General features: G+C 42.4%; 1 protein-coding gene and 1 long non-coding RNA gene across 2 annotated transcripts in view; one reads left to right on the top strand and one right to left on the bottom strand.

Annotated features, from left to right (window-relative positions):
* retreg2 (reticulophagy regulator family member 2) overlaps positions 1–20610 on the top strand; it is a 31412-nt gene extending 10802 nt beyond the window's left edge. The window contains exons 5-10 of the mRNA XM_080422545.1: positions 4329–4413; positions 5971–6108; positions 11550–11656; positions 14416–14551; positions 17993–18484; positions 18809–20610. Coding sequence (XP_080278671.1) covers positions 4329–4413; positions 5971–6108; positions 11550–11656; positions 14416–14551; positions 17993–18484; positions 18809–19155 — 1305 coding nt within the window. The 3' untranslated portion in view covers positions 19156–20610. The remainder of the gene's footprint in view (positions 1–4328; positions 4414–5970; positions 6109–11549; positions 11657–14415; positions 14552–17992; positions 18485–18808) is intronic.
* Positions 20611–23029: 2419 nt separating this feature from the next.
* On the bottom strand, positions 23030–25890 carry LOC308080799. The gene is made up of 2 exons (XR_013932746.1): positions 24807–25890; positions 23030–24698 (listed from the first exon to the last, which is right to left on the bottom strand). It is a non-coding gene; the product is annotated as an uncharacterized lncRNA (long non-coding RNA).
* Positions 25891–27433: the final 1543 nt, after the last annotated feature.

The following is a 27433-nucleotide window of genomic DNA, read 5'->3' as shown; positions in this document are numbered from 1 at the left end:
TATCACAAAGGTCTTTATCACAAAGGTCTTTATCACAAAGGTCTTTATCACACGGGTCGGCAACCTTTTTGACATGAATTGCTGTGTTTTTATTTTCTTGATAGTCGGTGTGCGTCAACATTAACTCATTCAGTGCTTGACTTATTTCTGGCAGTTTGGCTCTGAGTGCCAGAGCCAAAATTCATTGTAAAAAAAAGTGCTTAGGAGCCGAGATACAGCCTTTTTCAGTAAGAAGTTAAACAAAGAGTGAATGGAGCTGAACATTTTCAAATCATGATAACTTGGGTTCTGAACATTTTTTTCCAAAAACGTCTTAGACGTCCAGTGGCACAGGGCTTATGATACAACGGACGTCTTAGACGTCCAGTGGCACTAAATGAGTTAAAGGGATAGTTCACCCAAATAAAAACTTTTTTTCTATCGATTAGTCAGCTCATGGTAGGGCTGTCAACTTTCCTCAGAAATGATATTCGAACATTGGTCTTAACACATTGGGTGCCAGCATTTTTTCATAACAACTTACGTTGGGTGCCAGCATTCTCCCCATTGACTGCGCTTTGATGTTTAAAGCTCTAAACTCCACGAGGAGCAAATCCATGTAAAAAAAAGCATCCATTCATGTAGCGCGATGACCCTGGCTACAGCCTGGAACGATAACATTTCACTTGCGAGTTACAATGGGGGGGGATCGCGCATCGCGCATGACCGGTTTTCCCCACCGGAAACAGATTAGGAGATATAGGTGTTTTAAAGAAGGAAATAGACAGGAAGTGGATGGGAGCCATGTTTTTGTTTCCGGTGATCTATCTGGCCGATCCTTCTCAAGATCACAATGGGTACTCCCAGAGCTGCTCTAGCCCCGCCCGTGTGGAGAAAAACGAAAAAAACAAAAAGACATATTTCACGGTCTGGACCGTGTTCGGCACCAATGCGCTACTCTGTGAAAACACGGTCCAGACCGTGTTCGGCACCCGATGTGTTAAAAATTGGAAGATATTCGAATATATTCGAATATTATTATTATTATTATTATTATTATTATAAAAAATATATATTTTCTTTAAAAATATATATATTTTTTCTTTCTTTTTTTTGACAGAAACAGTACAAAAAAAGTGTATCGAGTGCTTGGATCCAATAAAATATATCTTTTGTTAGTTTTTCTATACATATTTTCCCCATATTCGATATTCGAATATTAATTCACCAGCCCTAGCTCATGGAGACTTGAATTCATGTATTGTCTCATTCCTAAGCCAATAATTTGATGACCAGCGGGACCGGTAGGCAGTGGTTCCGGTAGGATTGATTGATTGAATATTTTATTAGGCAAAAAATTTAAAACAGCACAGTTACATTTAAAATACTTTGTCTAACAGGTCCGTTCATAAAAGTCCTTGCGGACTTGTTTCCAATGAGGGCCTTGGTATTTAATTCATAGGCATATATAGTGGCACCACAGTTCAAATATCATTACAAAATAAACAGCCAAAAAAAATATATAACAAAAATGTACAAAAACAGGGGGGGGGAGGTTCTGCTGTCTAACTGGAAAATGGTACTACCTCCACCTTTGGCCTCCTGAAAGGTGATTTTTTAAGGCTCTTTTAAATGAGCCCAGCGAACTGCATTTTTTGAGGGATGGAGTTAGACTATTCCAATCCTGGGTGGCAGTGCTGTAGAAGGAGAATTTGCCCATGTTTGATTTATGGGTGGGTGGTACCAAATTGTTGTTAACGCTCCCTCTGGTATTGTGACTGTGGGTGTCGCTAACCTTTTGGAGGTATTTACTCAGATATGCGGGAATAGGGGGCATATCGGGCAAATTTGCATTTACAATTTTGAAGGCCAGTCCCATTTTTAGTTGTTTAACCCTGTCTTCCACCCTGAGCCAGCCTAGGCTGGCAAAATGGGTGGGAGAAAGGTGGGTCATGGGCCCCAATCCGAGGAGTAGCCGAATCAGTTTGTTTTGGGAGATTTGAAGCTTAGTCTTCAGTGACACTGAGGTGTTGGAGTACCAGGAGGTGCAAGCATAGTCAAAAAGTGGTTGAATCAGGGCCCCAGAGAGGGTCCTGAGGGCCTGAGGGTTGACAAAAGAGGAAACTCTGCCCATAAATTTGGTTCTCTGGTTTACTCTTTTGACCACCTTTTGTAGCCATGCTTTCACCTGTCAGGTATTTGTCAAGAACACAACCCAAATAGGTAATCTCTTCTTTGCTAGAGATAATTGTGTCATCGACTTTGACCTTGAAATCATTTACATCCATCTGTCTAAGGGAATGTTTGGTCCCAAAGAGAATGGATTCAGTTTTCCCAAGGTGTAGTGACAGTTTGTTATCGGTAAGCCAAGTACGGATTTTTGAGAGTTCGGAGCTGAGCGCCTCCTCAACTTGCAACTTGTCCTCTCCCGAGATCAGGAGTGCCGAGTCATCAGCGAACAGGAACAATTTGCAGTTACAGGCAGCACTCATGTCGTCAGGAGACACAAAGGAGACTCTTTGTGTCTCCTACCGGAACCGCTGCTGGTCATCAAATTATTGTCTTAGGAATGAGACAAAAAAATAAAAAATATCCATGAATTCAAGTCTCCATGGGGTGACTAATCCATAGAACAAGTCATTTTGTGGGTGAACTATCCCTTAAGTTTAATCATGACACCACATCAACATAAAACTGATTCTGATTGTCCATATACAGTAGGCCTACTACATAACCTATATATGTTTCCTTCTTCTTTAGAAACCCTTTCTTTCAAATCAGGATGTAATGATCATTATAACCCACCTAGCTTGTATATCTGCTGTTTTTGAACAGCCAAAGTATAAAATAGAACTTTGAGAACCAGTGTGCTATATATATATATATATATATATATATATATATATATATATATATATATATATATATATATATATATATATATATATATATATATATATATATATATATATATATTCTAAACCCGGTTTCCCAGTTCCCAGTGGGTTAACCCATTAAGACCTAGAACGCATCTGTGTCACTTTAGATTTCTTTGGCTATTCAAAAATAGCAGATCTACAAGCTCATAGTGCAAGCACTCGGTGCTATGAGCTTGTAGATCTGCTATTTGTGAAAAATCTTGAAAAAATAAATTTGATTATTTTTCAAAAAACTGTTAGGATTTAGAAAAACTTTTTTAAGAATCGGCTTCAGGTCTTAACTCATTCACTGCCAGATTTTTTTTTTTAAAGTACTCAGGAGTCGAGATACAGATTTCTTTTTATTTAATTTTTTTAATAAAATTAGTTTTTTTTACGTCAGTGGCAGTATTGGTTAATTACGTCAATTACGTCAGAGGCAGTGAATGAGTTAATGGGTTAAGATTTATCTTGGGGCTTTTATGCTTTTATTTATAGGACAGTAGGTTGACAGGAAACAGAGAGAGAGATGGAGGGTGACATGCAGCGAAGGCCGTCGGGAGCGGGACTCGAACCCGCGACAGGCTGTCAGGCTACACTGAGCCTATAGGTGCCTGGACCGCTACGCCAGCGGTCCGGGCCAGCCTTTTACTCATTTCATTTGAACTTTTGTTGACTGTTACGTCTCCGGTGAACAGCTGGTTGCCTCGTTCTCTCTGCATGCATCTCATCCATTGAGAAAAGCTCTGCCGTGCGTGATGAACACGCACCACACACCTGCAGAGAGACACTTCTTTTCTCGCTTCCTCTTTTTGTACACACTCAACCACTCGCTTCCTGTTCTGGTTTAAAAGTAAAGAAAAGGCCACACACTCGTAGCCACGATGCAGGATTTATTTGTATGAAAAAACAACGTTTCGACCTGGCAAGGTCTTCTTCAGGGAATAACAGCAGAAAAACAACCTCACATTATAGGGCGTTGAGCTGTGCTTGCAATCAATATTCAATCAAGCAGCCCTACCTGGGCAGGTAACAATGCCCTGGTACAGTACATCAAGAAAGTGCTTCTAAATGTACAGAATATATGTTTGTATATAACAAAACATTTTGAGATGCGGGTCTGCGGACAATTGCATATCATTTTGGGGGTCCTTGACATGATGGAAGTAAAAAAGAAAACTGTTAGGATTCAGAAGACAGATTTGTATAATCCCCAGAAGCAAAGATTTGAGTTAAAAAATGTTTGCTTTGAAAAACACACGTATTCAAAGATTTGCACTATATATTTTTTTCATAGCCAAAGAAGTCTAAAAATGACTTCTAAAAGATTCTTCTATGTCTAAATGGGTTAAGAGCGTCTGCTAAATGCCTAAATTGTAAATGTGGTTAAAGGTGCATTAACACAACTCTCTCTCTCTCTCTCTCTCTCAGTTCTGCATCATGACATGCAGTGGCTGTGCGGTGCTGGCTGTGGTAGGACACTATGTGCCAGGAATCATGATCTCCTATATCATGGGTGAGCCTCTCTCTCTCTCTCTCTCTCTCTCTCTCTCTCTACCACCTGTCTGACGGTGACATCCTAAACTCTTGTTGTGTCCCCGACACCATGGCACCGGTGTTGCCAGTTTTTTTTTACGAGAGAAAGAAACAAGCAAACCAGGTCTATGAAAACGAGCCCAATAGGACCTTTAGGCTACACGAGCCCTTGAAAACCTATATGCATCAGCTATTTGAAAATGGCCGATCTGCTAGCTCACAACGTGGCTCGGCCTGACGCGTTGTGAGCTTGTAGATCTGCTATTTTCAAAAAAGAATCTTGTAGAAAATCTGAAAATACATTTTCATATTTTTTAAAAACATTTTATAAACACAAACTTGTATGGGGGTCCCTGACATAAAACATTTTCAGATGGGGCTCATGCAGACAAATGCGTATTCATTTGGGGGGGGTTTCCTTGAACCACTAGTTTTACACAGCAAGCCCAATGATAAGCAACTACACTTTAGAAACATAAGCCCAAAAAAGAAAAGGAACCCGCAACTACCAATAACTTACAAGCAACTTTACAGAAACTCGCCCAGAGTGGCTTATAATAAGCGGACATGGCAACACCACTGCATGGCACAGCATTCCCAGGCTAGTTATCTTGTTACCTGTAACGGGCGTGGCTCCACTTGGCAACAACTGCATCGTTAGCAGACGGTACACGCTGTCCTAACTGCCTGTTGTTGTGATAGGTATATTTTTTTACATTCTTTAAATGGCTTAGGGAAAGCCTCTGCCAGACAGTAATCCTGACTGTCTGTGAAGTGTTTCTGTTTGTTAACACATCGGGTGCCAGAGGTTTATTAAAATATTATACGTTCAGTGCCTGCATTTCTTCCATCCACTTACGTTGATACGTTTCGTGCTGTAGAAGCCCCAACGCGGAAATGCATGTAAACAAGCGTGCGTGCGAGACGGCGGAGGGTCCCGACTAACGCCTGGAACAATAATATTTCTAACGCGATCCTCCATTGCAGAGTGATCGCCGATCGAAAGCAGCTCACTTCCACCACGTTAAAAAGAAATGGAGATATTAAGCTTTTAGTCAAGGAGTCAAGGCCGACCGGAAGGATTCTTTACATGGATCCACATCCGGCCTCTCCTTCTCAGAAACTCCTTGGATGATCCCAAAGTTTCGTTAGAGCGCCCCACGTGGGCCCCACGTATAAAAATAAAATTGGGTCAAAAACGGTCCGGACCGTTTACGGCACTCAATGTGTTAAATGAAAGAAATGGTAAATTTCTAAGGCGCCTTTCTCCGAAGTGCATTACATTCACACACAACTGCATTTTGGACACACACACACTCACTCACTATGTATTTTATTAAGTATGTCATAAAAACCTGATTAATCTGAAGTGTGTGTGTGTGTGTGTGTGTGTGTGTGTGTGTGTGTGTGTGTGTGTGTGTGTGTGTGTGTGTGTGTGTGTGTGTGTGTGTGTGTGTGTGTGTGTGTGTGTGTGTGTGTGTGTGTGTGTGTGTGTGTGTGTGTGTGTGTGTGTGTGTGTGTGTGTGTGCGTGCGCAGCCCTCAGTGTGTTGCTGTGGCCCTTAGTGGTGTACCACGAGCTGATCCAGAGGATGTACACGGGCCTGGAGCCCATCCTGATGAAGCTGGACTACAGCATGAAGGGAGGGGCTGAACACCGCAAGCACGACAAGAGGAGTGAGTCCTGTTTTCTGTTGACACATCAATTCAAGTGCCAGAGGTTTTTTAACACATTGAGTGCCAGGGTTTTTTTTAAACAGGGTACAGTCGGTGCCTGGATTTTTAACCATTTTTTAACCTTTTTCAAGTAGTCACAAAATATTTTCAGTATCACCGTCCTCAAGGTGATCCCCTCATTACACACATAGAGGTCTCGTACAATCGGGGGGAAAAAAATAAAAACATTAGCTAATCCATTCCATAGTTGCAGCCAGTTGAAAATAGTCAAAAATACATATTTTAGAAAAAAAGGAGCCGAGATACAGGCTTTTGAAGTCATAAGTTAACCAGGAAGTGGATTGGAGTCTAAATCTTCGAAAAATGATATCTCCTGGTGCTGTGAATAAAAAAATAAAAAAAGGTCATAACCGTTTTTGGCACACAACGCATGGCTTCTCAAAAACGGTCCGGACCGTTTTTGGCACTCAATGTGTTAAAACAGGGTACATCCAGTGCCAGCGTTTCTTACCGTTAACGCTGATGTGTTTTAGAGCTGTAGAACCTCCACGAGGACCTGGATGTAAACAAAGGGTGTCTGGGCGATGGCCCAGGGTCCCGTCTAACGACTGGAACAATAATATTTCTACCGCGATCCTCCATTGCAGAGGGATCGCCCGTCGAAAATGGCTTGTTTTCACCACTGTAAAAAAGTATGGAGATATGGACCCTTTTTCTCCAGATCCCATCATTGGAGAGGACGGAAGTGACGTTTTTTGGGCTCACGTCACATCCGTCCATTCTATTTTACAGGGACCTAGGATCATTCCTAATTTGTGTTAGAGCGCCCCTTGTGGAAAAAAAACACACGAAGATGTTAACACATTCCATGCCAGAGGTTAATCTCATAATGTACTCACCAGTGCCAACGTTTTATTGTTGTTTTTTTTTGTTTTTTTCACGTCGCCATAGACCTCGTTAAAATCCTTAAGATTGAGCTGTGCACTGTTTGTAAACATCGCCCAGATCTCCCTGCATCTACCAGTCCAAACCACGTGTCAAACGGACCTCCATTGTTGTAGTTAGAACGGTTTACGTTAAACAGTGATATGCGAGGAGAAAAAACTACAAGGAGAAAATGGAGTTTCAGTGTGCGCTTTAGAATGGGGGCCGACGGGATCGGCAAAACGGGATCCCGAATAGTTCCGCTTCCGGTGGTGTTACAATGAAATGTGCCGTACCTTTTTTTTTTGAAAAAAAAAATGGAAAAAAAACCACTTCACGTAGATCTACGCGATTGGCACGTGGCGGCTTTAAATAGGTTCGCGTAGATCTACGCGAGTGTCACTCAATGTGTTAATGGCACTCAAAGTGTTACCCCATCCAAGCCGGGAACACACAGCTGTGTCATTTTAGATTTTTAGCTATAACCATTATTTTATACTTTGGGCTATAGAGGGTATGGGTGTGACATCATCATCAAACCCGGACGTTATGCAGGAATGCCTACTGAGTGGCAAAAAAACAATTTTCTGGCCTTGAAACGCATGCATCCAAACATAAAAGTCCTATCTGATTGCATTAAACAACGTTAAACTCACTTTGCATGTTGCTATGCCACTCGATTTGCCACTCGATGTGCTATTCACTTTAATGCATGCGCATACCCTCTATTCAAAGATAGCAGATCTACAAGCTCACGTTGTGAGCTAGTAGATCTGCTATTTTCAAACATTTTGGTACTTTTACTTTTGGTACTTTAAGTATATTTTGATGCCAATACTTTTGTACTTTTACTCAAGTAACATTTTGAACACGGGCCTTTTTACTTGTAACAGAGTATTTTTATATGGTGGTATTGCTACTTTTACTAAAGTAAAACATTTGAGTACCTTTTCCACTGGAAACGTTTTAGCTGGAATAACGACTACATTTGGGAGAAAAGAGGTTAAAAATAAATGAAAGATATTCACACAGACTAAGTGGTGACATTTAGCCTCTCTCTGGATATGGTCACATTTCCTCTAAACATCTTTAATCACACACTTCAGCAGTGTTCCTCCTCCTCGTCCTTATTTACTGACGTCAGACGCTGTGTTGACTGAATAACTAAAGCCTAAAGGGAAGAGGAATGGCCTTTTTCTCAACACCATGTAGACCCCATGTGTTGAATTTAAATCAGTGGTTCTCAAAGTGAGGTCTGGGGACATTTGAGTTACAAATGTTGGCTTTAAAAAAAAATATATAGGCCTATATTCAAAGATTTGCCCACATTTTCATGATTTTTCAAAAATAGCAGATCTACAAGCTCACCGCACTATGAGCTTTTATATCTGCTGTTTTTTTGAATAGCCCAAAGTATACAATAATGGTTAAAGCAGGGGTCTTCAACGTTTTCAGGCCGAGGACCCCCTAGCTGAGAGAGAGATGAAGCAGGGACCCCCTACTCTATATTGTATAAAATTGTGTTTCAGATTAAAGTTATTTTTTTAACTTAGTCTGCTCTTTTTTCCCTCTACACCTATAGCCTCTTTGCCAAAAATAGCAGATCTACAAGCTTGTAGATCTGCTATTTTCGGCTAATGTTCCCCTCAGAAAAGGAATTCTAGGGTTCAAGTGGTTAATGTAAAAAAAACTAAATCCTATCACACAAAGATTTGGCGGACCCCCTATAGTAGCTCTGAGGACCCCCTAGGGGTCCCTGTTGAAGACCCCTGGGTTAAAGTGTTTAAAAATTATTGTGACGCTTTATTAACTTATTTAGCTGGGGACCCCCTGGTACCCCCGCCAAGGACCCCCTGGGGGTCCCCGAACCCCACTTTGAGAGCCGGTGGTGTAGGTGACACCGTACTGTATGTCACCAGACACACACAGGGCCATCTGTGACCTATAGCTGATTAATGACACGTCTTCGGTGTACTGTCTCAGTGGTCCTTTTTTGGGGGCTCGTGGACCCCCTGTAAATCATTTGATCATCCACGGGGCACCCCTGTTTTGCATTGTTACTTCATAGCACCTTATATCTATAGTACCGTATGTTATATTACAGTATGTAAATATGTAAACCTAAGATACACTATGTGTCCCGAGGAAAAACGTTTCCATTAATAGGACGGGATGAAAATAACTTTATACTTTGACGTTTAACCACTTGAGCCCCATCGTCCCTATTCTGGGGGGGGGGGGGGGCATTCACCAAAAATAGTGACACTTTGTGAGCTTGTAGATCGACTGTTTGAACTAATTTTTTTTTTTTTTCTCAAAATAGTCAAAAAATGTCAGAGTTTTGGCATAATGGTCTTTGGTGTAGATTGTAAAAGAATATTGCAACTCGGGTCCATTTTTACTAAGGATAGAGGTTAAACTGAAGGGATATAGAGCACCGAAGTCTGACGTAATTTACACATCCTAGGTTTGTCTACCTGGTTTGCGGTTTTCCACCCCCATTCTGAATCCCCATAGACGTATTTGATATCGTGTCAAATATGAACTGTGTTCTAAAAATAAACAAATGACCCCGGCGGTTTGACTCTTATGGATATGAAGCATCAACTGACGGTGAGAAAACGATAATGTTACTTCCGCCAAATTAGTTACATTTTCGCCAGAAACAGACTGTATCAAATATAAGTGACTGACTATCATAAACGATACAGAACCTCCTCCCTGACAATATCGCCGAGACTGTTTGTTTATTTTTGTACCACACTTCTTATATGAGACGATTCTAAGATGACCCAATGTTATTCTCCATAGAGAAATGACTTTACGAAACAGGGGATGAACGAGTGACGTCAGGACTTCTGTACTCTATTGATGAAATTCTTATCAAAGTATTCTAGCTGCGGCACCCCTGGACTTGCGAAACCTTTTCATGTCAAGGACCCCCAAAATATGTACATTTGGCCACAGACCCCCGTGCCAGGAAGGGACTCCCAGAAGAGAAGATTTATGTAAAAAAAAAAAAGAATCAAAATTTGTGAGGAAAAAAAACCATTCCAAACATTTCCGATATGAAAAAGATATCTAAAAAGATATCTAAAATAGCAGATCTACAAGATTGTAGCTCTGAAGCATTAAGGCAAAAAAAAAAATCCAAAATGTTGGAAGATATTCACATTTTCATGATGAGAAAGAATGTAGATCTGCTATTTTTGCTGTCACTGAAAATCCACAATTATTATTAAGGAATAATATATGGTCTGTTTTAGCCATAATATAGTACATTAATATTGTTGGTACAGCAATTCCTGTTGCCTAAAAAAAAGGCAAAGAAAAACATTTCATTGTTATGTTCATTCATGTTCCGGGGTTGCTCAGTGCCAGAAAACGCAATTAAATCCTTAATCCCATGTATTAGTGTGACAGCTTCATAACAGCTGATTATGTACATGCACTTACATGTCGCCTCTGTCGGGTGGAAACCTCATATGTCCAAAACTGTACGTTTTATGGATTGAAATTCAAAAACGTCAAAAGTAGCAGAACTTCAAGCTCGAAGCGCGTCGCTTTGCGCCGCGTTTCGAGCTTGTAGATCTGCTACTTTTGATGCTTTTTGTGTGACGCTGTAGGATGATCAAGCAGGGCGTTAATTTGCGAAAAGACACACACAAAGTTAGACTATGGAGATAAGAGGTTTCTGCCCGGCAACAACGCTATGTTTCCCTCAGGCCTGACGCCGTTGAACTCGAGATAGTTCAACGGTTTAAGGCAGTCGGTCACAAACTGTTTTATCTCAAGACCCAAAAGAGAAATGAAGACTGTTTGTTTGCCCGGGACCCAAACTAGTAAAAAATAGCAGGTCTACAAGCTCACAACACGTCACTTCACGCTGTAGACCTTGTGGAGCTTGTAGATCTGTTATTTTCACTACACAGATATTTTCACTACTCCTTAAACTTTTTTTCTCCATTTTTTTTTAATGGAAATGATTAGAATTTGTTTTGTTTTTTCATTCTATTTAGGGTTAAACTTAATTTATTTTGTATTTAGAAAAACACAAAAAGTTAGAATATAAAGATAAGAAACCAGTTGGATAAATAAGATTCATATTGTAGGCCCTTGATGTTATCTATGGTCAGGTAACGAATGCTCTTTTGTTCGCTGTTATTTTTTATATACCTATGATACGGTAGATGATGCTGCATTACTGGTTTCTTTTTGGTTTGTTTTTTTATCTTGTCAATCCTTCTTTTCTTTTTCTTTTTTAAATATGTTGTGCTCTCGTATGTAATGTGTACTATTGTTGTTTGTGGTTATTTTTCTTTTGAATATGAATTTTATTACGTGTTTATTTGTATATTTGTTTTATTATTTGTTCTGCTAAAAGTAAAACTCAAATAAAGTTTTGATCATAAAAAAAAAAGAATATGGAGATAAGAGGTTGTTCATGTGTTCATATGTGTTCGTGTGTGTGTGTGTGTGTGTGTGTGTGTGTGTGTGTGTGTGTGTGTGTGTTGCAGTCATCGCCCTGTTAAGAGAGGTGAAGAAGGAGCTGGAATCGGGGGATGAGCCTCGGGCGGAGACGGAGAGCGACAGCGAGGAGGAACTGTCCTGCTTCGCTCCCACGGTGAGTTCTACACGTTACTACGCTCTCACGCTGCCCTAATTACTGTGTGTGTGTGTGTGTGTGTGTGTGTGTGTGTGTGATGAGATTAGAAGAAGAAGAAACATAGTCTATGGTGCCCTTTCCAGCGATTTCCGAGTGTTTTCACTAACTTTGAAAAATCATAGTATATTATCCTTCACAACGATCCACCCGCCGCCCCACAATCTACCCAATGGCTTTAACCCTGTAAGGCATGTGTGTCATTTTAAGATTTCTTTGGCTATTCAAAAGTAGCAGATCTACAAGCTCATAGCGCGGCACCGAGCTTGTAGATATGCAATCTTTTTTTTTTAATCCTGAAAATTTGTGCAAATCTTTTATATACATTTTTTTACTCAAATCTTTGCTTCTGGGGGTCCCTGGAATAAAATATTTTTAGATGAGATGGGGGTCCGCGGTCAAATACATATTATTTTGGGGGTCCTTGACATGAAAAAAGTTTGAAAACCATTGATAATATAGCAACTTAAGTCAAAAAAATAAAAAATATATAAACTTATATACTTTAAAAAGTATATATATATATATATATTCAAACTAAAGATTTGCACACATTTTCAAGATTTTTCAAAGAAATAGCAGATGTACAAGCTCATAGCACTCGGTGCCGCGCTATGAGCTTGTATATCTGCTATTTTTGTATAGCCAAAGAAATCTTAAAACGACACAGATGCGTTCCCGGTTCTTAAAGGGTTAAAAGACGTAGCGAGGGTCTCGTAGACTCTGAGAAAAAAATGTGTTGCCGCCGCGGTAATCCATTCCATGGTTGTGGCCAGTTGAATGTGGGCTGGTTTTCACCAAAAAGCAACAGAAAAGCAGAGAACATTAAATTTTTATAAATGCAATAATACTAAACAAAACCAGCTCCATTTTGTTGCTTCATCATCTTCATCATCATGATGATTCACAGGCTGCCCTCTAGCGTACCCCACTGAAAACGTTGTGGAATTGTGTATTCAATGAATCAACATGGCATGAAAATAACACCAAAATACAATGTCAACAACGAATATAAAACACTATGTGTACAAAGTAGAAAAAGGAGAAAAAAAGTGGGGAAAAAACTGTAGGCCATCACCTTTCTATGGTAGCAGTGAGTTTACCTCCTTTTGACCTCCTGAAAGATGGATTTTCTTTTATGCATGGTGTCAGGGCATTCCACACTCTGGTGGCAGTGCAGTAGAAAGAGAATTTACCCATGTTTAGTTTAGTTTAGTTTAGTTTATTAGCACATTGTTATAACAAATATAGAAACAATACATATTGAAAGACAAGCTGCTGTGCAAGGAAAGGAAGAAGCCGGCTGGCGTATTTGGAATCCTTTCCTTCATGGGAGAGTTCATTAAAACAACTGGATTAAAAGTTCAATAAGAACAATACAAAAAAAAATACAAGTTTCCAAGGGGAGCAGTGGTGCAAATAAAGAAATAAAAACACAAAAACTGCTCAATAGAAGAAAAAGACAAACGCAACAAAAAAAAAAGAATAAACAATTTAGTAAAGATAACTAAATCAATGGACTATAGTAAGGAAGAAATGAGATATTGTTTTAAATGTTTCTTAAATATTGGGAAGGATAGTGAAGACTTGAGTGACGCATCTAGCGAGCTCCACAACTGAGGGCCTCTAAATGTGATGAAATGTTTATGTTTCGAAGTACGACAAAAAGGTAAATTAAAATCATCTCTTTGCCTTGTGGGGTAGGATGTTTGTTCTATAGACCAATTATTTGTTTACAAACATTGAGACTGGACGCACAGGTGACTGTTTCATGTAATCAATTCCCAACAGATCCCCAAACCTGTTGTGTGTAGGCTAGTGAGGCGCGCCCTAGCGAGACATATATACTTCACCCCGCAACGGTATTGCGCGCCGAGAACAGCTGACATACAAGCTCACAACCGCGTCGCAGGTGAGACCGTTGTGACTGTGAGCTTGGAGGTCTGCTGTTCTCGGCCGTTCTATGCGCGCGACACCTTCGCGGGACGGAGCATAAATTAGGCTTGACGGCTGCAGCTGCATGCGCGAGCAAGAGCAGGTTCTGGTGCCTCTCCGTTCTTATGACAGCCACTGGAGGCGTGGTTTTGAGGACAACTGCTTTGAATTGTTATTATTGTTTACACACAACAGTAACCAAGAAATATATATTTCAAGAGCGAGAGATCACAGTAAAAATCCTAAGTATTCTTCCTCCACACTGGGAGAAAATCAGCATCTGAAAGTTTGATGGGATGCATTTTTACACATGAGTGCAGTGACCACTTTAACATTGCATCTTACGAGCGGCGGGGTTCATTTGGTGCCGGCCTGCACGCGCATATACTGGTTCTTATCAGTGTGACGGTGTCTGTTAAAGGGACACTTCACCCCAAAAAAACTTTGTTTCAATGGATTAGTCCGGTCCGCTGGTCATCAAATTATTGTCTTAGGAATGAGACAAAAACTAAAAAATATCCATGAATTCAAGTCTCCATGGGGTGACTAATCCATTGAAACAAAGTTATTTTTGGGTGAAGTGTCCCTTTTTAAGGCGTCTATTGGAGGGTGGTAACAGATCGTTGTTGTCGCTCCCTCTAGTGGTGTGGCAGTGGGATGTCACTCACTTTGGTGAGGTAGTTAGTTAGTCAGGTATGTGGGTAATGGAGGGCATTGCGGGCAGAGCCCCCCCCCCAACCCCCCCCCCCTTTGCCCGTCTTATGTCACGATGTCATCCCGCCCAGGTGGACGCAAAGACCACGGCGCTGGCCATGGCCATCACGGACTCCGAGCTGTCGGACGAAGAGGCGTCCATCTTGGAGAGTGGAGGCTTCTCCGTTTCCAGGGCGACGACTCCGCAACTCGCCGATCTCTCCGAAGGTAAACGACCACACCCGCATCGTCTGAATGTGTGTTTAGTGTGTTGAACAGGTTCAGTGTCTGGTATTGGGTGTTTTTAGTTTTTTTTAGTTAAAGAGACCTAGTGCCTCTTAACCTCTAAAGTAGAGCCATATGAAATCCGTTTTATTTTTTTCCCAATTCCGTTTTATTTTTTCCCAAATTCTGTTTTTTCCATTTTAATATTTCTGAATTCTGTATTTTGCTTTTTTTACACCACTAACAACATTAATCAGAGTTTATTTTTAATTCACGTGTGTTAATTGTGTTACCCATACAATCAGGTCTGCTCACGTCACGTTTCAACTGCGCAGACGCTAATGGCCCTTGTTGTGTTATACGCAAAAATGTTCCCAAAAGAATTCGGTCTGAGCATGCGCAAAATGGCGTCGCCCATGTATTATTATTTCTATCGTCTCTAAGACTATTTCTACGTGGATTTTATTGTTTATAAAGTAGGATGTGGCCATGCAAAGTGGTGGTGTCCCGTGGATTTGTAAAAATTTGCGGTAAAAAAAAAATTTTTACCGCAAATATTTTTTTTTCTCCAAATTCTGCAATATTCCGCGTTTTATTCCAATTCCATTTTTATTGGTCATTTCCGCGATTCCGTCCACGATTCCGTTAACATGGATTTCATATGGCTCTACTCTAAAGCAGGGGTCTTTCAACGTTTTCAGGCCAAGGACCCCCTCGCTGAGAGAGAGATGAAGCAGGGACCCCCTCTACATATTGTATAAAATTTGAGATGCAGATTAAACTTTTTTTTTTACTTGGTCGGCTCTTTTTCCCCTCTACACGATACCTCTTTGCCAAAAATAGCAGATCTACAAGCTCACAACGCCTCGCGCTGCGAGGCGTTGTGAGCTTGTAGATCTGCTATTTTTGGCTAAAGTTCTCCTCAGAGAAGGGATGCTAGGGTTTACGTGGTTAATGTAAAAAAGAAAATCCCTATCACACAAAGATTTGGCGGACCCCCTATAGTAGCTCTGAGGACCCCCTAGGGGTCCCGGACCCCCTGTTGAAGACCCCTGCTCTAAAGACAAAATCGCAGGAAAATTTCGCAATTGCTTTACTTCATCGCAAAAGAATGTTGAAGTAAAAAAGAAATGTAACCACAATGTTATTTTGACTGTGAGCCATTTCTCTGTTATTGTTTTGCTCTGACGGCTCCACGCTGAAAGACTTTCTCTGAACTGAACCGGCTCAACCGCTTTTTCCCCACACTAAATCAATGGTTCTCAGAGTGAGGTCCAGGGACCCCCAGGGGTCCTCGAGCGGTTCCAGGGGATCCCCGACAAAATAGCCTTTGAGGAGTTAAGGGTCTGTAACTCTGAGGGTGTACAAATGAAGCCTTACGGGTCCATTTGGTTCCATTTGTACACCCTCGGCGTTCAATTAACGCTGAGGGCTTTACAGTGTAGTTTGGGGTCCGAGAGATATAAAAAGAAAACTGGGGGTCCTTGAAATTAACATGAGCAAAAGAAAAGAGTCCGCACACCGTCTTAATGCTCCCGGCAATTTTATGAATATATAACAATATAACAACGTTTCGGCCGATGTGGCCTTCGTCAGGTATACTGAAAAGTGTGAGGAGACCGGTATAAAAAGAACAGAGGAGGGCAGGAGACACTAATCACTGAGTGCAAGCACCCGGGGACAACACCCCGATTTGAGAGTCTATGACTCACAAATGAACTCACAGACCTATGACAATTACGTAGAATAGCCATTATCCTTTAGTGGCCATCAGGAAAGAGGGAAACATTTTTTGTAAATATTTGTCTATACCCTATACAAAATACCAGTCTACCACAATGTATAAACAAAGCTCCCTGAACCATAAACAGAGAGACCACACTGTCAGATATATATATGAACATTAAACATTAAAATTGCAAAAAAGCAAATAAAAGACAAGACTGGTGTACATGTTACAGAAAAGGTTTGATGTCGAATTCCTCGTTTAACCCGTGAGGCGCCATAGTATTTAGAGAGTAAATATGGAACATTTCACGTTGTAGCAGGCGGCGCTCTACATTTGCCTCCTCCAGGAGGCTGTGACACCTTTGTTTTCAATGCCTGTATAACGGAAAGTACTGATGCTGTGGCCTGCCTGTTTAAAGTGTAGAGCCACAGGATTGCGTCCGTCCCCGCATCTAATGTTAGAGCGGTGCTCGCTGATGCGAGTGCGCAGGGGTCTGTTGGTCTTTCCTCCATACCCCAAGCCACAGGGACATTTAACACATTGAATGCCAATCGCGTAGATCTACGCGAACCTATTTAAAGCCGCAGCGTGCCAATCGCGTAGATCTACGCGAACCGCCGATTCGCGTTGATTTTTCCCCAGGTGCACTTTCGGATTTTTTTAAATCCATTTCCGGTTCCGGTTTGAAGACCGTAAACAGAATTATTCGGGTTCCGTTTTTTTCGATCGTATCCGCTTCCTGTCTGGGATCCTGTCTAAAACTCGATTTTCTCGGTTGTTGTTTTTCTCCTCGCTGATCACTGTTTAGCGTTCACACGCTGTATCTTCAAGATGGCGGCTCGGATTTGGAAAAGGTTTTCGCTGGCCGTTTCACACAGATCCCCTGTGTGTTTAGAACCAAATGAACGCGCACTTTTAACTTATTTAGCGAGGTCTGTGGCGACATGAAAAAAACAAAAAAACAACAATAAAACGCTGGCACTGGTGAGTACATTATGATATTAACCTCTGGCATGGAATGTGTTAATAAGATACACCACATTTATGGTACTACAGGTAATCACACCGCGTATCTTGACGGTTTTACCACTGTGGGGATGTGTGTAGGTTTTGCACTTAGTCGTGAAGCCACACTGGGCACAACTCCCACACCTGTAGTTCCCATCGGGAATGTCATCCAATAAAGGTGCTTTGTTTCAGTTCGGGCGTATAAGATCTCACCAGCTGGTCCCTCAAATTAGGAGGGCGTTTCCTTGAAATTAACCCATTAAGACCGGGGAACGCATCTGTGTCATTTTTAGATTTCTTTGACTATTCAAAAATAGAAGATCTACAAGTTGGTGCCGTGCTATGTGCCGTGCTATGAGCTTGTAGATCTGCTATTTTTTTTAGAAAAATCGTGAAAATCTTTGCAAATATTTGAATATATGTATTTTTTAAAGCTTTGCTTCTGGGGGATTCTACAAATGTCATTTTTTTTAAACAAAACTTATGTTGCTATAATATCAGTGGTTCTCAAACTTCTTCATGTCAAGGACCACCCAGAATGATATGTATTTGGCCGCGGACCCCCATCTGAAAATGTTTTGTTCCAGGGACCCCCCCGGAAGCAAAGATTTGAGTTACAAATGTTCGCTTAAAAAAAATACATATGTTCAAAGATTTGCACAAATTTTCACGATTAAAACGTATTTTTCCTTCTTCTCACACGTCAGATCTGCTGGACCAGCAGAGTCTCCACAGCGACCCGGATGAGTCCTACCTGAGGGACCAGCCCGAGTTCCCCTCCGTGGAGGAGTTCCCCTCCATCGACCACAGCCTGTTCCACTTCCCCCTGCGTGCCCCGCCCCAGGGCCCCCAGGCGGACGGAGGAGGAGCCCCGGGGGCCCAGGCCTCCTCCTCCGACGGGGAGGCCCTGAGCCCCGCCAGCCTCCTCCTCCTCCAGCACCTGGCCTCCCCGCTCCACTTTGTGAACACGCACTTCAACGGACACGGCCGGCCGCCGCCCGGGGGCGACGGGGGGGCCGCCGCGCTCCTGGGGGCCGTAGCGGAGGAGGAGGAGGAAGTGGGGGGAGAGGGAGGAGGAGGAGCCTCCTCCGTACCGCACCACCGGTCTCTGGAGGCCCTGAGCGAGGAGATCGTGAGCACGGCCATCTCCACCGTGGTCCAGAACACTCTGTCGGCCCTGCTGCGCTCCAGCGAGGAGGAGGAGGAGGAGGAGGAGGAGGAGGAGGAGGAGGAGGAGGAGGAGGAGGAGGAGGAGGAGGAGGAGGAGGAGGAGGAGGAGGAGGAGGAGGAGCCCTCCTCCCTGGAACAGTTCCTCCCCACGGAGACGGCCTCCTCTCCGGACCGGCTCCTCCCCACAGAGACACGGCCCGGCGCGTTGGAGACGACCGTCGCCGATCACACGACTACGACCGCCGCCGTGCCCGAGGACGAGCCGGAGCCGACGGTCGTTGCCGCCGAAACCGAGACGGACCGGCTCCTCCCCACAGAGACGACCCCCTCTCCGGACCGGTTCCTCCCCACAGAGACGACCCCCTCTCTGGACCGGTTCCTCCCCACAGAGACGCCACCCGGCGGCGCGCCGGAGACGACCGTCGCCGCTCAGCCCGCGGACGGGGAAGCCCGTCGCACCGCGACCGCCGACGCGCCCGGGGACGAGCCGGAACCGACGGTCGTCGTTGCCGCCGAAATGCCCGACGACCCGCTGGCAGCCGCCGAGGACGAGGACTTTGAGCTCCTGGACCAAAGTGAACTGGAGCAGACGGACGAGGGGCCGGGCCTCGGCTCTGGCGCGCAGGCATTTGTGGTGGGAGGGGCCTCGGGCGCCACAGACACACCCCCGTCTCCCCAGCACCAACCGGAGGAGTCCTAGCTTCCCCGTTGCGTCCCCCCTTTGCCCCACCCGAACCCGACCCGACCCCCACCCGACCCCCCCACCAATCCAAAACCCGTTGTTTTAGTTTTAATCTGTACGTTACAACTACATTTATATACATACCTACTGCTATAGATACATGTATCACACAGACATGGGTGGGGGGTGGTTGAGATGACTGCTGTTGCAGTGACACTGTCAGTGGCTTGTTCAGCTTTGGGTGCCTGAGTTAGGTTGCTTCCGGTCGAGGAAAACAGCCAGCAAGCAACCAGAAACCGGGCCTGTGGGCTGCCCGTCAGACGCACGCCGCTCAGCGTGATATAAGTTGGCAGATCGGAGCGCTAATGTTAAAACCACTGAAATCCTATTATACTTCAAGTCAATAGCGAAAACAGCCGACCGACAAGCTCACAGCACATCGCTTTGGCCACGCGCTGTGAGCTTTGCACACTGGATGTTTTCTCAGAATGTTCACCTATTTTTTTTGCAGAATGTTCGCCCTATTACTACGACATGCCCCAGAATAGAGACGCTAGGGTTCTTGTGGTTTAAAAAAAAAAACCTGAAGACAGTTTGATTGTTGTTAGCTGTACCTCCGTCTGAGATTTGTTCTGACCCATAATGCAATATGTTTGCTAACGGCGCGTCACACTGAACGCTGTTGGCCTGGTTGTAAATGCGTCGTGTCAGAGGAGGGCGCGTTTTGGGGGAGAGCGGCTTTGTCCTCGGGTAAAACTAAGTGGTCATCTTCATCGTCATGGACGTGCGTCGTGTCTTACCTCCAAAGTTTCACAAACCTGTGTTTACCTTTCAGCTAAAGATTCCATCAGTGAGCACAGTGTGCTTTGTCTGCTGTCAGAATTCAGCGTCCTTTGACCATGACGATGGCTCAGTTTTACGTCATGGCTAAACCTAATCCCATCTGTGACCTCCCCCTGTGCTGTAGCTCCTCCCCCTGTGCTGTAGCTCCTCCCCCTGTGCTGTAGCTCCGCAGCTCCGTCACGTCAAGTCTGAAATTCTGACACTCTGGTAAAAGTCATTGGCGCGTCGAATCAGCCTTTCCAATCTGTTGGAGACGCATTCTTGATTGGAAAAGGTGGCTCCATGTTAAACATGATGGGAAACGGGCCTCCGTGTTAAACTCGACGCAGGCTGGCAGAAACCCCATTTTAAAACGGTTGTTTCAAACAGTCGACTAATTTCACCCAGAGCGTCAGAACCACAGACATCTGTAGGATACCACAGCTATATATCTTTTTCCTTTTTTTATTATACGATGTTCAGAAATAGGTAAGACGTTTTCATCGGTCTTCAGCCAGAACTTTTTGTGACGAGTCCCGGAGCTACAGTGGTTCACAGATGGGGATGGCCAAATGGAGACATTTTATTAACCGATTACCGTTAGGCCTTAACGATTAATTAATCGATAACCGTTAAGAAAAAAATTGTGTAAATATTTTTTTTTTTAAAGGCCAAAATACATTTTATTTCAAAGGGCCACGTCTACACAGTTTGTTTTGTGTCTCCAGCAGAGTTTCTAGTGTCTCTATCTCTCTCTGGAAGAGGTTGCACATGAACTCTGCAGCCGCACTGAGGCGCTCCAACACAAACAATACCAATACAAAGACGAGGAATAAGAAGAATAAAGTGGAAGTTACGTGTGGTTGCAGGTGTAGACTTGGCCAAAAAACTATTAAAAACATTTTTGGCCCTTACATTTTTTTAATCGTTAGTATTAATCGGTTGGCGATTTAACGGCGGTTAGCGGTTATCGGTTGGCCATCCCTATTCACAGATGGGGCAACGCCAGGGGTTCTCAAAGTGCCGGTCCAGGGACCCTCGGGGTTACCTTGACAGGGTTCTAAAATGGAACATGGAACCAAATCCATTTGGTTAAGGAGGGGGGGTCCTCGAAATGATAACGTCTGAGAACCACTAGGCTAAGCTAACCCAGCTACCACTCCGTTTTCAGTGGCTTACAGTTGGTCTATTCAGAAGGTCTTACCGAGAGAAGGTTGAGATGTTGGGATTATATAGCTATTAATATATAATATAAATTATTTAATTTAACGGTCAGTGTGTGTTGCGGCACTTCATTGTCGCCGTGAGGTGGGTTGGGGGGGGGGGTTATGTCGTCCGGTCACTGTTGGTGCTCGGATGACATCGTGGGTTTGATGGATAATGCCCCTGGAGTTTAAAACATAGCTGAATATTCCCAACGCATCTGTGTCACTTTAGATTTCTTTGGCTATTAAAAAATAGCATATGAGCTTGTAGATCTGCTATTTTTGAAAAATCTTGAAAAAAATGATTTTTGATTTTTTTTCCCAAAAGAATTGCAAGTGGCCCCACAAATAATTGGCAATATTTTTTGTTTTGATAATATAACATTAAGGGTGTGGTCACACTGAACTTTGATTCTGCCAATGCTTTTCAATGGGAACCGAGCGGTTTGTTGCCATTCGCGGATTTCCGCCAAAAAAAGGAAATCAAAAAGTTTGCAGTGACTGCATCCTAATATAAGAATCAAATCATGTAAAAAAAAAAGCTTGAAAAGGAAACTCAAACTAGGAACATAGAAACTTAAATTATACTACCGGTACGTTAGTAGCAACAAAACACGCTCTGAAAATGTGTGCTCTGGTCCAGAACGGGTTGGGAACGGCTGTGTTAAGAGACAATAGTGTTATTGTTTGGGCATTATCCGTCCATCCAAAATGACGAAGTTGGGACTCATCTGTGTCGATGGGATCTTAAAGTTTTGATGTACACGGGTGTAGCTCTTCTTCACCCATAGGGCATAGCGGTGGCGGGCCGTTCTGTGGTTCCACAGATAGAAATTCCATTATTCTCTCTTTTCCCATAGAGATTAACGAAAAATATTTATATTTTATTATTATTTATATATCATATTTTAAGCCTAGAACCAAGCCATCCAGGCTCCAAAATGGCCGCCACCGCCTATGCCCTATACACCAAAGCAATGTTGACGTGGCAACATGAAAGCATCGCTCCACGTTTACTTTCTAAGTTGTTTGAGGCCTAATTTTGTATCGAATATATATATATATATATATATATATATATATATATATATATATATATATATATATATATATATATATATATATATATATAATTTGAATGTTGCGTTCTTAAACACCCTTATTGTGTTCCAGTGTTTATTCTTCTCGCTCTCTAACCTTGTCGAGCGGAACGAGGCGCTCTCCGGCAGAAAGGCCCGCTAACCACACTAACTAACCGTTTTTTTCCGTACGTGTGTTACTTATGTTCATTACAGGGACGCGTAACTTCGCGCAAAAAAAAGGGTCTTTTACTTTGTGCCACTACTACTCCAAACCCGCGCATGCCCATGCATCACGCATGTATATACGTATACACACCACCGTTTAATATTTGAGAAATCAAAACCTTTTTGAATCGAAAGAATGTTATTTTCTTACTCGAGAAATGTCTTTGGAAAAGGAGAATTGCCTGGAGGTTAATTAACACCTTATGCATCTGGGAACTCTGCTGGACATTTCACCCGATTAAAAAAAACCATTAAAATACAGTTCTAGCTGTATGAAGAGGCTGTTTTTTGCATTGGCGTCAGGGCTGGGCGATATGACTTCAAATAAATATCATGATTATTATTTATTTTTTTGAGGAGTCTAAATAGATCTATAAGCTCACAATACCCCGCATCGCGACAAGTTGTGAGCTTGTAGATCGGCTATTTTCGTACGCCACCACTGTACAACGAATTACAGTATAAGACAGGGTCAAGGGATTCATCAGACTAACCAATTTAGTGGCAGATTATTCAAAATCTATAACATTTTTTTTCGGGTCAATTATTCTCAATTTCTTAACTATTCGATTAACCTACAGGAGCAAGATTAAGTCTTGTTATTGGCTCTAAACATGGGTTTAGATATATTTTTGAGTTAATTGCTCAGCCCTAATTGACGTCACTAACTCAGCATCTGTATCTCAGGGGTGGGCTGTGCCGACGTGAGCAGGACATTGTCCATCCTCCGCCGTCTTGTCATAGTGCACCGTGTTTGTACGACTAACCATCTGTTCATAGTGCACTGTGGTTGTACTTAGGCCTGTCACAATTATTACATAATCGCCTGATCGCAATTATTTTTGCATAATCGTCAATCGTTTCCATGTTGAACATTTTTCATATATTTTCAAACATTTTCCAAAAATAGCGGAAATAGCAGATCTACAAGCTTACATTGTAAGCTATTTCCGCTATTTTTAAATTTTCTTTTAACTCATTGAGTGCCCAAATTATTAATATCTATTTCTGGCCATTACGATTTATTATTTTTATTTTTTTTCAAAGTTAAAAAAAAGTGCTTAGGAAGTGAGATACAGCCTTTTTCAGTTATAAGTTAAACAAGGAGTGGATGGAGCTGCAAATCTTCACATAATGATATCTTGGCTTCAAAAGCTTTTTTTTTTTTTTTTTTTTTTTTTTTCAAAAACACGTGAAACACGTTAATGGCACGTTGCACCATAGCGCTAAAACACGTGAAACACGTTAACACATTTACCGCCGGGCCCGTAGTTCTACGGGCCGTTAAATCCAACGGTTAAGCGCCAATCCCGTAGCCTACGGGCTGTGGTGCTTTTTCCTTTTTTTCGATTTTTTTTTTTTTTTTAATTTTCTAGGGGGACCATTTTCAGTGTAACACCACCCGATCGGACCGGAAGTGCGATCACGTTTTTTGTTTCCCGTCTGTCTCCATTCTAAGTCGTACACATAAACCCCTGTAAAAGCTGTACAGGACATGTAGTTTTTCATCCTCGCATTTCCCATGTTAACTTAAACGATCAGAACTCAAACATGGCGGCTCCGTTTGACACGCGGTCTCGACGAGTAGACACCAGGACATGTGCCCGTTGTTTACAAACATTGGATCGGGCAATCTAAAGGATTTTAACGGGGCCTATGGCGACCTGAAAAAAACTAAAAACAACAATAAAACCTTGGCACTGGTGAGTACATTATGAGATTAGCCCTTGGCGGTGGATGTGTTAATGGCACTCAATGAGTTAAAGGAGAATTCCGGACAAATTAAGTGTTATCTTTGATGTCTCGTTACTCACCTACCGATGTGAAAAGTAGCGTTCTTTTTTTTCATATATTCCCCTGTCGTCATTTTTTAAACCCCCTCCGTTGTCATAATGGGAGCGCGTGGCTAAGGGAAATTCGTCTATTATAACCGACGCAAAGTTGTTTTTTTCACTACTAGTATTCATAGTAGAGTCTCATGATAGTCAAACATGCGTTGAAACTATCTGCGAGGCTGCCGTCAATGGCGAACGATTTAACACTGGTTGCTTGTTTCCAGATTCTGGCAACACGAGTTGCCAGGTTCTGGAAGAAACAAGCAACCAGTGTGTTTTTATTCATATGTTCCAATGTTCAACACGACACGCAATTAAATCGTTAATCGCAATTATTTTGTGTGACAATTAAACGTCAACTTGAATTTATAATGGCGACAGCCCTAGTTGTACTACTAACCACAGTGCACTGCGTTTGTACGACTAACCGTCTTGTCACAGTGTACCGCGTTTGTACGACTAACCGTCTTGTCACAGTGTACCGCGTTTGTACGACTAACCGTCTTGTCACAGTGTACCGCGTTTGTACGACTAACCGTCTTGTCACAGTGCACTGCGTTTGTACGACTAACCATAGTGCACTGTGTGTGTGTGTGTGTGTGTACCACTAACCTCGCCTTTTCTCTGTAGTCTCATTTATGCTTAGTTGTGCGACAACCGCCGGACACCGTCAATGGCACATCTACCAGCTTGTGTATGTTGTGAGTGTGTAGATGTGCCATTTTCAGTCGCGCGATACTGGCGCGCAACTAAAAGGTCTTTGCACATCGAAAACATTTAGTATTTCACGTGGGAACAATTGACTTTGTTTCCGGAATAAAAAATGTCATTGCTTTATCACCACGTAATATTCACGTTCTGTGGAGGTAGTCGTGACACAAGCGATGGCTTGGGAAAATATTGTTTTCGAGCTAATTAATTAAAAAAGAAAGAAACAAGAAAGCGCCGATGTGTGCGGACCTTTAGTGTGAATCTGGCTTTACAAGTACGTCTTTGCCTCCTTGTGTATAAAGACCCTCTAACGGAACGTTTTGATATTCTGCATGTAAAAAAACAGCACTCATCCGCTGGTGTAAACTGCACAGTTAGTGACAAACATGCAATCCGAGGCTTTCAGGTCGAGCGAGCCCGTCGGAAAACGTGTAACTTGTCGTTTAATATACCGTTTTTAACGCACCTGCATTTTCTTTTTCAACAACTACTCCCCGTTGTAAATTAATACAGGCAAGTCGTGACGTCAAATTTAGAGAAGGATGTTATTAACAGAGACTAGTTTGTGTATTTGTAGTAGTGTGTTTGTTTTATGCTTAAAAGTATCGCTTCTTGAACTATAAAGAAAAAGGCACTTAATGAGAACTGTACAATTTTAAAAACAAGAAAGAAAAAAAAAGAAATCTATTTTCTAATTTCTCCTTTTTTTTTCCAGAAAGCACTCAGTTTGATCTTTTACATAATAATATATAAATGTCAACAACCAGGGACAAAGTTTCATAAAAGCTGAAATACATGTATTTGCCATTAATACAGAAGTGGTTAAAGCAGAACTGCATCTCGACATGTGAAAGTTTAAAACGGAATAAAAGAACAAACTGAAACCTGTGTGTGTTTGGCAATTCATTTCACCGCCTGTACTTGACCCTTTGACCCCTGACCTAGTGACCTGAGCGGTACCTACACAGCGTACGCGTCGTTCGCCCGGCCGCTGCAGAGGTGAGAGAGTGGAACTGGAACACTACAGTAGGTTTCATTGAACTGAACTGGCCGTCCAATATACAATGTAGGGTTTACCAGATCACCTCTGTCGGGGCCTCATATGTTCAAAACTGTTACTTTTCAGGATTCAAAATTCAAAAGTAGCAGATCTACAAGCTCGAAACGCGTCGCTTCGCGCTACGTTTCGCGCTACGTTTCGAGCTTGTAGATCTGCTACTTTTGATGCTTTTGTGTGACGTTATATGATCAAGTTTTTTACCAAAAAAAAACAACACAATAGTTAGATTATATGGAGATAAGAAGCTCGAGTCCGACAGCAACGAGATGCTCTTAAAGGAGGAGTTCACCCAAAAAATGACTTATTTTCTATCAATTACACACCCCATGAAGCCTTGACTTCATGGATTTGTTTTTGTTTTTGTGGCATTCCTAAGACAATAATTTGATGACCGTGTGTATTTCCGGTAGGAGACACAAATAATCTACTTTGTGTCTCCTACCAGATACATTAGCCGGTAGGAGACGGGAATCAAATTATTAGCTTAGGACTGCGACAAAAACAAAAAAGAATCCATGGATTCAAGGCTTCACAGGGTGTGCAATTGATAGAAAATAAGTCATTTTTTGGGTGAACTCCTCCTTTAAAGACAGTCACACCAAGTGCTATAACTATAAATATGTAGTTTTAAAGAACTCTTAACTCACACCCCAACTATAACAAGGACGATGGTGATTGTTCCATTTAGATATAGTTATGGTGCTTGATGTGAAGTGAATATCCCTTTATCCAGAGAGACTGACGAGTGTCAGATCAGAGTAAATGGCATGATGAACCCTAACAAACACCTTGGGAGGGAGACAGTGGCGTGCACAGACATTTTGAGGGGCAGGTGCTCAAGTAAATTATACTTTTTTTTGTTTACTTGGTCTGCTCTTTTTTCCCTCTACACCTATACCTCTTTGCCAAAAATAGCCGTCGAGGCGTTGTGAGCTTGTAGATCTGCTATTTTTGGCTAAAGTTCTCCTCAGAAAAGGGATGCTAGGTTTCGAGTGGTTATGGTAAAAAGAAAAATCATATCACACAAAGATTTGGCGGACCACCTGTAGTAACTCTGAGGACCCCCTAGGGGTCCCGGACCCCCTGTTGAAGACCCCTGCTGTAAACGGGGCACTTCTGGTCAAGAGGGCAGGTGCTCTAGCACCACCTAGAGTCTATCTGTGCACGTCCCTGGAGGGAGAGGAGTCTAGGACATACGGAGCATTGTCCATGGTGTTTTCTTTTTTGTTAGAAAAGGTTTGAACAACATTCCCAGATAGCATGTTATGTAGACAGATGACTGATTCATTTGTAGACCTGACATCATCCTATAGTGTGAATAGTTTCAATGTACAGATTATGTTTTGATATTCTACT

Source organism: Gymnoscopelus braueri, assembly GCF_963280865.1.
Source record: "Gymnoscopelus braueri genome assembly, chromosome: 24".
NCBI classification, from domain to species: Eukaryota; Metazoa; Chordata; class Actinopteri; order Myctophiformes; family Myctophidae; genus Gymnoscopelus; species Gymnoscopelus braueri.
Note: the sequence above shows the minus strand (reverse complement) of the source record. Positions and strands in the feature narration are given on the sequence as shown.